The sequence below is a fragment of the Neopelma chrysocephalum genome, unplaced genomic scaffold (genome assembly GCF_003984885.1).
Source record: "Neopelma chrysocephalum unplaced genomic scaffold, ASM398488v2 Primary Assembly neopelma1_96921, whole genome shotgun sequence".
Taxonomy (NCBI): domain Eukaryota; kingdom Metazoa; phylum Chordata; class Aves; order Passeriformes; family Pipridae; genus Neopelma; species Neopelma chrysocephalum.
In genome coordinates, this window is record NW_020925564.1 from 1,051,573 (window position 1) to 1,064,276 (window position 12,704).

Here is a 12,704-nt window from a genome sequence, read left to right on the forward strand (position 1 = left end):
AGTTGGGATGCTATAATGGTTTTCCTATTATAAAGAAAACAAAAGCATGATTTTGAAGCATAAGATTGTGAGTTCGTACACCTGCAATGATACTTGACCTCCTCACTTCTCCTCAGCTATCCATCTCATCAAACATGTTCTATTGCTACAAATTTCAGAGCAATTGGAGGCATACTGTTGAAAAAAAAGCCCCAAACAACACCCAAAAGCAACGAAAAGAATAAACAAAGCAATTTCCAAATTTCTTCCTCTCAGCATAGAATTTCCTGCCTGGAAACGCACACTGGTGAAAACTCAACCATCATCCAGATCAGAGTCTCAATTCCAAGATGTATTAATGGTGGAGGCTATAATGTGAGACTCTTGCAAGTCTTTAGCATGAAGACTTTGTGATTTATGTGACTTTTCTTTAAAAAAGACTGCTTAAAAATATGCTGTGGCTGATGCACCTGAAATTGTCAACATAGAGCTTGAAAACTGGTCCCACAGGGAATGAATGTCTTTTGTGAATCACTGAAAAGGAAAGCAATGAAACTGTGTAAAATATCAGTGACAGCGATGATTCATAGCTTCTGTTTAAAGCAGTGCAGGAGATGTTGTGCAGCAGTATGCAGACAGCAGCATTGATATGGAAAGGCAAAAATATGTCAAAGTACATTCCTAAAGCAATTTTCAGGGAGGTTTTAAGCATCAAAGTAACTCAGAATATAGTCACCTTTGAGGTTATTTTAATTATCCATGCAGATATGTTTTTTATGGATTGTTATTTTGCTGTTTCTTGTTTTTGGAAGTCAAGCTTTTTTCTTCTCCATCAGAGCTTAACACTTCTATAAATGTGACTTTTTTCCCTTTCTGTTATTTTTCAGGGATATATTTTCTATTTCTTACTGACGTTGAAATAGAAGCTGAGAAGAGAAAAACATGTTGGAAACAATTGGTAATTTTTTTCATTTGTATCACAGTATTTTTGTGACCAAATCAAGTGTGCATGATAGATTTGGGTCATTGGTATAAACTACTGAGAGAGATTTTGAGAAAATTATCTCCTATGATTAAAAATTTGTGTTGTATTTGGGTTTTTGTATTTGAAAACAGAAGGTGTACCATCATTTGTTTAGTGTATTTAATTTTTAGCCTGTTGTCTTCATTTGATTGTTTTAATCTTTGCCTGAAAGACATGAAAAAGACAAATGTTTTCTATTATGACTCTTTATGTCACTATTTATATACAATGGTTTGTAGCCACAGTTCCTGTAACTGAATTTTAATGAAGGCTCTTTCACTTTGTAAGCCACTTTTTGGTGGACAAAAATGTGATTTTTGTTGGCTTCTGTTTTGTGCTCTGCCTCTGACTTCCTGCTTCATTAGACATGTTTGGACTGGGATTTTTGTTGAGAACTGAGCCATTCAAATCTGTAGTTTGAACAGTAAAGAGAGTTATATTTAAACCTGTTACCTGCTTGTATGTGGCTGTTTCTAGACTGCTACTGACTAGAAATGATTATCGCTACAGATACACATCGGGCCCTCCAGGCCATGGATCGCTTACAGGCAAAACTTCGGAATCGAGGTGACATTGCAAACGAGGAGAAACTGAGCTTATTAAAATCAGTGCTGCAGAGTCCTCTTTTTAATCAAATTCTGAACCTTCAGACTTCTGTTCAACAACTGAGAGATCAGGTAGGAAAAGCACCCTTGCCAGGTGCAAGGGAAAAATTGCTAAGATGGTGCAAAAATGTCTCTACTGGTTGAACAGTGAAATGAAATAGCTTAAACTAAAAATCTGATGCAAAGGTTCAGGGAACTTATGGGGGCATACCCCATTGACTTTTCTGGGCTTTGTTGAGACCCATGGTTTGTATATGTGATTTTTATGTATATGGTCATTACTTACAATGTGCAGGGTAGGGAAATGGTGATTTTGGGTGCAGGGTTGACACAATGCTTTCTGTCTCTGCCATTCAAAAGGAGCTTTCTTTCTATGAGGTCTTAAGACTTTTATCCTAGGAGCCTCTTATTGCCCTCTTGTGTCTTACCCTGCTAAAATGAGAGCGTAAAAGGGAGGCTGTGGAATGTTGACTTCAGAAGGATATAGGGATGTTATTTTTTCTTGATATAGGAATAAAAAATCGAAGAGAAACCTCCTTTTTGCTTGCTCAGGGTACTAAGTAAAAGTGTTACTTTTCTGCATATTTTCAAGGAGAGTGAGAAAAGGGTTGGCTATATTGGCTATATTGACTTGATTTATTGTTACTATAATTTTCTTGTCAGCAGAATAAGAACTTGTAAAATATAAAAATTAGTCCAATAATTGAATTAGGACTAAACTGTGTATCTGCAAATAGTTGTTCCTCTTGACTCCAGCAAGATGGGCAGCTCTGGGAGAATGCAGACCCTGCACATGAACCTTATCATCAGTGTGGAGCCACATCTGGTCTCTGGCTGGGCTGTGGTGGTGAGGATTCCTCACAGTCTTCACCCTACTTCAACTGTGTGGCAGAAGAGCACAATATGGCTCTTTATTGTTTCTTATTGATCATCTTGATACTGTTTTGCACAGGCAAGAAATAAATTAGAGTGGTGTCTGCAGTGCCGCATTCATCACCATGTTTTTCAGATTTTGCTTATGTCATATTTAGACAATTGATGATATTGGAGTGATTAAAAAAAAATCTAGGAAAAAACCTTGTCCTGAAGGTTTGTTTGCTCTCCTATTTGAAAATGAGAATTTAACAGTGACACTCAGAAATTGTGTGAATTATGTGGTGCAGACCCTGGAAACAGAGTGAGAAATGAAAGTGTGCCTGAAACGTTAATGGGAGTTTGGCAAAAAGACAAATTAAATTTTCACTTCTGGACGTTCATTGTGAAATTAAAGGATGGTTATCTTTTTAAATACAGTTGCCTAAATTAGAAAAAGGAAGCAGCTGATACTACATATGGGTAATTTAAAACATATATTTTCTAAAAAGCAAGTAATAATTTTACCATCTGTCCTGACTCTGCAGGTTTATTTGTACAGTAACTTTAGTGGCCTGTGCATGTTGCACGGTACACATCCTGGTACAAGGATTATCTTGTAACAAGGAAGCTACTTGGATGTGACTTTCCTTTTTGATATGTGGTTATATGAACACTTACACATGTAAATGTATATTTCCAGAATTCTTAGACTTGTATCAGCTCTTCATCCTGTATTTTCTCTGCAGAATCATTTCTTCCCTGTAATATAACATGAGATTGTCTGTTTTTTCTTGGTGTTATTTAAATATTTACAAAGCATACTGAAACAGGACAAAGGATAAAAGCATGGAATAGCCATCAATGTTAAAAAAAATTGTACTACTTGGTATTTTCAAAGGCTCATTTCTGAGGACACCCTTTTTGTGACTGACAGGGTACTGTGCTCTTGAAATTCTTAAACTACAAGTTGATGAAAACTGCAAGGCATGTGAATAGTGACCAGGCTTTTTGGCCAAGCCATGCCAGACTGAGGAAGGAGACAAATTGTTTCCCAAGCAGTTGTGGTCAGAGCTGTGTTTGAAATGGGATGACATGGTGCTGAGCTGTGCAATGACGCGATGTTGCAGTCTCTACCCAGCTGAGATTAGAATGGCTAATTTTTTTTTATGTTTAATGATGAGCTGCAATGACAATTGAATGGGGATTTGTTTCCTAAAATGAAGTGTGACAGTCTATTTAAACTGCTCCTGTATTTTTAATCAGTTTTTAAAGAGCTGTGAGACTATTGCAAAATTATCAGGAGAAGGCCATCTTTTAGGATAGTAGAGATTGAAAGAGGGGGTGGGAGCAGAGAAGCCAGAATAGCAGTTTACTTTCTAAGTCATACAAATTCCTTGCAAGTATCCCAGCAGAAGCAGGTCACCCAGTGAGACTTCATTGTGGGCCTGTAGTGGCCTCAGTAAATTTGAGGGTAGGATGTATTCCTGGCCTGAGGCACTATGTCTGGAAGGCATAGGGATGATAGTGAAAGCCCTGCCTTCTGTTTGTGCAGTGTGTGGACTGAGTGTATGTTGCTTTTTCTGAATGTTGGGGAGTCATGATGCTAAAGTCAGCAAATCTGATGCATTGCTGCTTATTGGTAAAGTTCTTTGGGTTTTTTTCTTTCTTAAACTAACAAGCAGGATTTGTTTACACTGCAAAACTGCTATTGTGAAGTTAAGAACTGAAGTGGAAAAGTCAAGGCACAGCAAAGGGTTGTTTGTTTTTTTTTTGAGAACTACTGTTTTGACTTTACTAGTCACTTGAGCTGGGGAGCACTGAAGGAAATAGGTTTTTTTGCTGTCTCTGTCCTTTATTCTTCAGTGAATGCTTGTTTTGTCATGTTGAAGAACACTACAGTTGTTTGAAGATAAGGAAGTGACAGAAAAACAAGGCAGAGATTGTGATTTTTTTAAACTTTTCAATAATATTTATTTTCTTTATAAAATATTTTAAAGAAAATACTCAGACCATGCTAGCATTCCCCTCCTGCTTCTTTTCCTTTTTATCTTCCCCTCATCCACCTCCTCTTCTTCCCTCACCTTCCCCCACCCCCCTTTCCATTCCACTCAGGGCTCTGCCAGAACAAAATAGCCCTCCCTTGGCTGAACTGCATTCCTCAGATTTTTTGTTTTACTTGTGAGTTTGAGCACAGTTTTTCCTTCACAGTAGTGGCTGGGATAGCTGGGTGTCAGTTCTAGAGAGGATTTAGGGAAGAAGTGATAAACTTTGTCTTTTCATATTGCCTGTAAACACTTGCTGTGTTTGCACAACTAGAGATGTTTGGTTCACATTCTTAACCCCGTTCACTACCAGCCTGTTTGCTCAGATGAGATGAAGTGCTCCTGAGAAATGCTAGTTTGGGATCTGCTTCAAGCACCCTGAGGATGGAGTCTTAAAGGTGCAGTCATCAAAGGGGTGCTGGTGCCACTGCCTGTTCTGGGAGCTTGGAGGCCTTCTCTGTAGGGCCAGGGGCACCTGGCAGTGCTGGGCTCAAGCGGCCTTTGCCTTGTGCTTCGCTTCCTGTCTTCCGTTGTGATCTCTGTTGCAGCTGACCTTTTTGCGGTTCAGGATTCTTGCAGTCAGGTGAAATACTGCCCTGTGCTTCTTGGAGTGTTCAAGGGCCGATGCTCAATGACTGGAACACAGAAACACTGAAAATTTGTTCTTGTCCAAGTTGATACTTAGAAATGTTGAGGATATTGCTTTAAATGTTGATACGCTGTTAAAAAAAATATTTTGAGCAACTGCTTGTAAGCAGTACTTGATTGTATTTAGCATCTATCTGTGTGACTGTGACATAAATTTTATTATACTCAGTGGTATTTATGAATTTTTCTTTTAGTCTTATGCAAATTATGTCCACATTGGAGTTTCTATGTACAGTTCAGAGAAAGCCAATCAAGGAAAATTGGCATAAGCCAGTTTATAAAGCATAGCAATATTCTGTCATAGGGTACTTATGCAATCACAGTGCTGTAAAGCTATTTCTTGATGGAATTATGGTGAATTTATTACTGCAAAGTACTGCAATTTAGAAGTTACGAAAAATATTTCATGCAATCACAAGAGCACCATAATTTTAAGATTTGCATTTGTGTTTTTTTGCTACCTCTGGAATGACATATACTTTTGTTGTTAGCGGGAATGTACACCAGTTCTTCTGAACTTTTTCATGCTATAAGCCTAGATTTCAGGAGGGTCAGGGAAGAGAGTGGTCATCATGTTTCTGCTTATGATTTGTCTGGGGATTCTGAACTTCTGCCTTAAGTACCATTATAACTGTCATTAGAAATGTTTTTATGGTTTTTAAAGTGTGTTTCAGAAGAGGAGACGTTGTGACTTGTGAGTTTTTTGCACACACACATACACAAAACTTCCCTCTGTTAACAGTTTAACGTTTTTTCTTGGATTTTCAGAAGTCAGACGCCACTTCACGTGAGATTGGCTTCCTGTGCTAAGCACATCCTCCATTGAACATGTAGCCGTGTTTAAAAAAAGGTGTGATGAAAATGAGGTGTTGCTCACTGTTGCTCCTGATATGGTTGTGTTCGATACTGTGTTGCAACTGTGCTGTTGTACTGAAGTTTTGAGGGGAAGCTTTTAAAGTTCTAGTTAAGCTAGTGTGGATTGGAGGGTTATTTTTTCCTTTTCCTGTTATATATAGTGTGCAACACTTCTTCTCAGTTGCTATCTTAACCATCAAGCAAATGTCTTCAGAATAAGGCAGTTATTACTTAATTATGGACAATGACTTAGAAAAGCATAAATAACTACTGTCTTCTGCTTTGAAAGGTGGAAGGAATGGGAGAGGTCAGTCAATTTCTGTATGCTTACAGTGATGTCCCAGCTCATACAAGTATGGAGAAGGGATGAAATTTCAAACTGAGAAGGTGGGCACTATATTGCTGGTTTGAACAGGATTTGGTCAATGAAAATACAATATAAAACTTAAAAATTAATTGGCCTGGAGCTGATTCTGTTTTAGCATGGGAATGTCCAAGTTTACCAGAGAGAAAACCATAAATCCCTAAGGACTTTGTCATATCTTAGTTGAAGAACTTCAAACTTAAATAGAGAAGAATATGGTGATACTGGGCAGATGTTCAGGTGGAAGTTAGTGCCTATCGCGTCTGCTGTTAGAACATTGCAAACAGTGAAATGAGCTACCTAAAGAAATCAATCCACTGTTAAATAGTACTAAGAGAACATATATAGATCATAATACAGGATGGGCCCAGAGGTCCCTCTGCATACTGAAGGTTGTCCTGTATGGGATATTGAGTGGTACAAGAACTATCTTAGATTCAGATAAGGCATAAAATACAGTTCATTGTAAGGGCAATGTGTTGTTCTCTATAACCTTTTATTTTTGATATATAGTTCCATTTTTTCCTTTGCTGTTTTTACAGAAAGTCTGATTGTATATTAGAAAAATAACAGTATCACAATGTAAACAACACTTGTATCATTCACACTGTTCTAAAATTTTCATAATTTTGAATTACTGTGGCTTGACATATCTTTTTGTGCATTTCATGATTTTTCTAATGCAACTTGCTCCTTGCACATTTTTGTGTAAAGCAGTACTCTAGAGACAGGAATGATATAGACTTTTTATCCAGATTTCACAAGCTGGTGGTATTGTCTCTATGTTAGTATTCTTCACACCATTTAGTAACATGGAATAAACTTAGAGCAGTGGATCTGTAGCTACGGTCAGTTTCTGTGGCTTAAAATTCTGTTTCTGTCCTTTTTTGTCTCCATGGCTCTTTCTTTGTAAAGCAGAAGGGGTTCTAGCTTTCTGTACGTAGTTTCAAATTTTGCTTTTAGCACTATCATAGGATTTTAGTTCTTTTTGTCTTAGAAAATGACTGTATACTCTATTAAAAATGGGGTATTCACGCACAGTTTGGTTTTATAGGACTATCAGTAATATCATTGACTTCCCCTTCTGCTATCCTGAAGGATGAAGCATCAGGAAGCTCCTGCCACATTAAAAAGGCCCCAGGACAGAATAATGCAGTTAGAATGGTCCTGGATGAAATTAAAGACATATCATGTATTTTTCACTAGGTGTAATCATATTGATTGGAGTCATTACCACTCTCAGCTGCTAAGCCTTGCCCACTTAGTTTGAGGTTACCACTCCAAAAGCTGCATCAAAATGCTTCTGTGAGCTCTCACTAATTGACATTGGGCAAAATCAGTAGGTTTTGCTAGTTTGTTTTTTGTTTAGGCTAACTTTGCTGGCTTTACTTGAGCTGGTGATGAGTTCTGTAGTGACTCCTTTAACCAAGAGTGTTCTGAGGATAGTAACCTACAGCAGAAGGGGTAACTAAGTTCTATTTTCTGGAATGAGCACTGCAATTTAGAAAATGAAGTTGTATCTATAACTTACTAATATTTGTGATATCAAACCGTTATATTGCGGCCTTTGAGTACACATGAAAGGTAGTTTGGATTTGCATCTTACGTACTCTTAGGCTGCTTTATCCTGCTGTAGAAATGTAAAAATGTTACACAGAAACAGTTAAGACTGGTTAATTGCAGTGGTGTTAGATACTCTTAGGATTGATAATTTCACTCATGACAATTTTTTTGTGGGAAGAAATATAACAGCAGGATCTACAGGAAGATTTGAAGGTGGAGGAGAACAAGAAATACAGCACATATTTGACCAAGTTCAGGTATATACTTTTATACATTGAAATGGAGGACACTGGGAAGGTGGAATTGAATTGACCTGTTATATGGCCTGATGCAGGTGAGAAATACAGTATGTCATAGACTTCACTAGTTTCAAATCTGTTCATATAATATAAGGAGAAATTTTGTATTCACAGAAGGGTAGAATTTGATTATGTCTCTAGATGTTGTGAAACAAGGCTTGTCTTACCTGTGCCTTATGTGCTTGTTGACATGAATGTATGTGGTTAAAAAAAGTGCATATGTGCACATTTTAGGCATTATGATTTATTTGTAACATAACCCAATTGATTCCTCACAAATACTCAGACGACTGAACATAATCAATACGTTATGGAAATATCTGAATTCCAAACATCCAGATTTTCCTCTTAACAGTTTTTATAGCAGAGCAGGCTAAGTGCTCCTAAGAACTGCTTTTTCCCAATGCTGTCTTATGGTATTTTTATTTTAACTTGAAAGTCTTCCTGGGCACATAAGTTGTTCAACTAATGACATTTGTTTTATTGCATTTTCCTAAAGTACCCAGATGAGATGGAATTGTGTGACAGAGAGTAATACTGACCTTTTAATGACTGGACTGTTGGGAGAATGATATGATAAACCTAATAGAAGTAATATGCTTAAACAGTTGAGACTGGTGCAGTAGACATTTTAGAATATATTTACAATTCTGAAATTTTTGTTGATACATGAAGTTTAAAAATATGACTTTAAGGAAGGGGAACCCTAGTCTTCTGTATTGTGGTGCAGAATGCTAGAAAATTTGCACTGTGAAACTATGAAAAGTATTTGAAACTGCAGTACTGTGGTTAGTGTGCCAGGCAAGTATGCAGCAAATCTATGTGGAGTAAAATGGTTCGTGTTGACAGTCAACAGGCAAGCAGGACAACAACCAGATGAGCTTTATATCACCAGCAGCCATTCATTAGATTCGTTGGCAGAGACCTGCTTGAAAAGAGGTAGTTTACTGTGGCTGGGCAAAATGGAGAAATTTCTCATTTTCTTTTCTGTTCTAAGAGAATGGTATTGTCAAGTCTGTCTGTATAAAGGTACAATTATGATTTTCAGAGCAGCCTGGTGGTTTTAGACTTGTTCAGTAATTTTGTATTTAATTCTAGCTCATGTAGATAGTCACATTGGTAGTGCATTGTGATGCAGAAGCTATGACCAGTGAAATTTGTCTTCTATGTAGCTGGTGAGGTTTCGTTCTTTTTTTCATCAATATACGCTTTTTTTTTTCTTGTAAAATAAGCGATACATTTGTTTGGGTTTTGTTTTGTTTTTTTTTAATACTGTTACTGTAGAAAAAGTTTGGTAATACTTGTTTACGTCTACCACTGTGATGGAATACTTCAAGATGCTATGCTGATAGGAACAAATTAATGTTAGGCAATTTTAAATTGTTCTTGTCAATTTCTGTGTTTTATGCTGGTAGTTCACAACTTTACATTGATTATAAATATTGAAGGTAATTTTTCTTTTTAAAATGTCTTTTTGAAATTGCAAATTGATATTTCAGGTACTTTTAGTAATCAATTGACTTATTATGATGCTCTTATGTAGGCGGGAGGTTTCTGCTGTGTCTATAAATCTGTGTTGCCGTCAATCTTTTACAGGTAAATATTGCACCATCCATACATTCCACTGATGAATTCCCTCAGCTTCTCCATCATGGTGTGAACATGGGGTCCTTGCCACTTAATGAGTCATATTTGTTGGCTCAGCAGAATGGCAGCCCAGCTAATGTGCTAGAAGCATCAATGAGATCCATTACTCCTCAGATTAATGGGCAGTCCTCTAGTGATGACTTTGAGCAGCTGATCAGAAACATGTCCCAGGTAAACTTGTCTTACAGTAACCACAGAATGTGGATTACTGATTATCTGATGTTTAAAATACATGTATGCTTACTTAAAAGCAATTGATTTATTACGCAGACCAGAGCTCACTTGCTGTATAAAATAAAAGTAACCTTTTCATTTGAGAAACAATTAGTAAATGAGAAAGCAGGTGAAAAAGTGGTCTTGACATCATCGCTGCTGAGTTATTGTCCTTAGCTGGCCTGTGTATGTCTCACAGATCAGCATCCCATTATCTTTTTATGCACATTGTAGAACTGCCTCTCTGTACATGAGGGAGATTCTTTGTCAGAGCATCCTCTTGTATGCATAACTAATGACACTAGACTTTCTTGGAAATTAAATGGAAAATTCCTTTTTGGCCTTGCTGTGTAATCTTACTTCTTTCCTGTAGCAGCCAGAAATGATGTACAAGTCCCTACAGTGGCTGGATCTGGGAATGCCCAGGCATATATTCGAGGATTTTCGTAATTAATCTGTAAAAAAGTCTGATAGGAGAAGTCTAATGCTTTTATGGAGAGCCTTTTGCATACTCCTACTTTTTTCATCTTTCTGAAATTCTTCCTCTTTTTCTAGTTTTGCTTGAAAGTTGGCCTGTACCCTCTAGAATTTTATAGATGCATATCCTACTTTAGTCACTACTAAGCCTAAAGTCTGTATCTTTAGCTGTTCTTCCCTGATTTCCTCTTTGGGGCTGTGATAGTCTTTTATTTCTCAAATCTTTTCTGTATAATAGGAAAAAATTGGAAATGAACAACTGTGTTTCAGTTATTAGCTTGTATAGTCTTGCCCAACTGTAACTGGCAAATTAGCAATTAATTTCCAAGTTGTTTATAACATTCTTTATTAGTGCTTTTCAACATTTTTAACCTTTGTTCATTTTTAACCTTTTAACATTTGTACCCTTTTTTTAACTTCTGTTGAACAGGGTCGTCTTGTTGAGACAATTGAACTTACTAAACCTCTAAGTGGTGGTCTGGGCTTCAGTGTTGTGGGACTCAAGAGTGAAAACAGGGGAGAACTAGGAATATTTGTGCAAGAAATCCAGGAGGGAAGTGTGGCACATAGGTAAGAAAACTATTGGAATATTTTACTACACCAAATGTTAATATGACAGTGCAATTTAGTTGTGTTAGTGCTGTTATTTTTGTGATACAAGGGCATGTTTCTCTCATATCCTAAGCATCATTGCAGATGCAAAATTACTTAACGCTGCAATTTTTGTGATGTTGGAACAGGGCAACATATGATCTGTTCTGAATTTATTGAAACTACTTATGTCCTTCTCTGTGGTTTGTTTATAATGTCTTCTTTTGAATAGGGAAAAAGGGGAGGCTGCCATTCTTTGTTGTGTCTTTTAACATCGAAATCCATATTTTGCCATCCTTGAAAGCACTGAAAAACAATTTTATGCAAAAAAGTCAGCTGTAACTAGCAGTGTTATTTGTAAGGTATGGCCCACTGAGTAGGTGAGAAACCGAGTTTTAAAGTCAAGCAAGGCTTGACCTAAACTCAGAGATATTCAAAGAGATATTAAGTTGATGTTACAGAAGCTCAGCAATAATAATAGCTTGTTGAAAGTATACTTTAGACTTAAACTCAGATTTCACAAGTAGTGTTGAGAGAAATGGATTTCTGCTGTAAGAACAGCCCAAGGGAGCAAACAAACTTAGTGGTGAATGGCAGCAGTGCAAGGTTCACTGCAGGCTGGTGAGGTGTATCAGTGATCGAGGAACCTGGCCAGAGCTGCTTTGCAGTGAACTCTGTGTGTTGTGTGGGGAGGTGTGAGTCATGTTGGTTCTGTTTTTCGCTGTGCTGTAGGGAGAAGTTTTTGGATTATTTGTGATCTGAACACTGTATTTTTAACAGAGGACAGAGCATGGTCTGCAGAGTTAATTCAGTTACAGAAAGTGTCATGCTCTACTTATTCACAATATTTTCTAAGTTTGCCTAAATTCGCCCCTTTTTTCTTTCTTCCTGTTCAACTGGTATTTACTTTTACTTCTTCTATTGCATGGAGATCAGACCTGTCTTTACTGAATCAGGCCCTGCCTGATTCATTGTCCAGAAGAGAAACATTCAACAACTGTTACAGGGGTCATAAATGAGAAAGGCCCTGGCAATAATGAATCTTCAAGAGCACTCTGGAAAACAGTTTGAATTCACAAGTGAAATACTATGGGTGGAAGCTAGGTAATCTTTTTCCTGAATGCTGTAACTGAGCTTCTACCGTGTAGATACTCACAAAAGCTGGTGTAGTAGGGATCCTTGTTTTTGTTGCTGCCCTTTGTTTTTGAAGTGTTGGCACTTTGGGATGCAAAGAATTGGTGAAGGAAGCAGCAGGTAGTTCAACGTTGTAGGCTTTATGGACTTCCTTTGGATTAGGTCTGGGGAAGGGCTCAGTATGTAATTTTACAGTAGTGTTTCCTTTGTCAGAAAGCAAAGAGGTTTTTTTTTATTTTAATTTTTTCCCCTTGTATAAAAGGGATCTGTTTTATTATTTTCATTCTCTTTTTTTATTTGCCTGCCCTTCTTTTTTTCTTTTTTCTTTTTTTTCTTTTTTCTTTTTTCCTTTTTTTCTTTTTTCTTTTTTTCTTTTTTCTTTTTTCTTTTTTCTTTTTTTCTTTTTTT

The 12,704-nt window shown here is 37.1% G+C and overlaps 1 protein-coding gene across 25 annotated transcripts in view; it reads left to right on the plus strand.

Annotated features, from left to right (window-relative positions):
• The first annotated feature begins 890 nt into the window (after window positions 1–890).
• Window positions 891–12,704, plus strand: part of MPDZ (multiple PDZ domain crumbs cell polarity complex component) — a 101,815-nt gene continuing 90,001 nt past the window's right edge. For 21 of the 25 annotated variants that reach the window (XM_027670653.1, XM_027670654.1, XM_027670660.1 and 18 more), the window contains exons 1-4: window positions 891–937; window positions 1,514–1,680; window positions 9,831–10,052; window positions 11,002–11,141. In XM_027670653.1, coding sequence (XP_027526454.1) covers window positions 922–937; window positions 1,514–1,680; window positions 9,831–10,052; window positions 11,002–11,141 — 545 coding nt within the window. In that variant the 5' untranslated portion in view covers window positions 891–921. Of the gene's footprint in view, window positions 938–1,497; window positions 1,681–9,830; window positions 10,053–11,001; window positions 11,142–12,704 lie in introns of those variants that run through there. The other 4 variants (XM_027670675.1, XM_027670677.1, XM_027670676.1 and 1 more) reach the window with 1 other exon arrangement.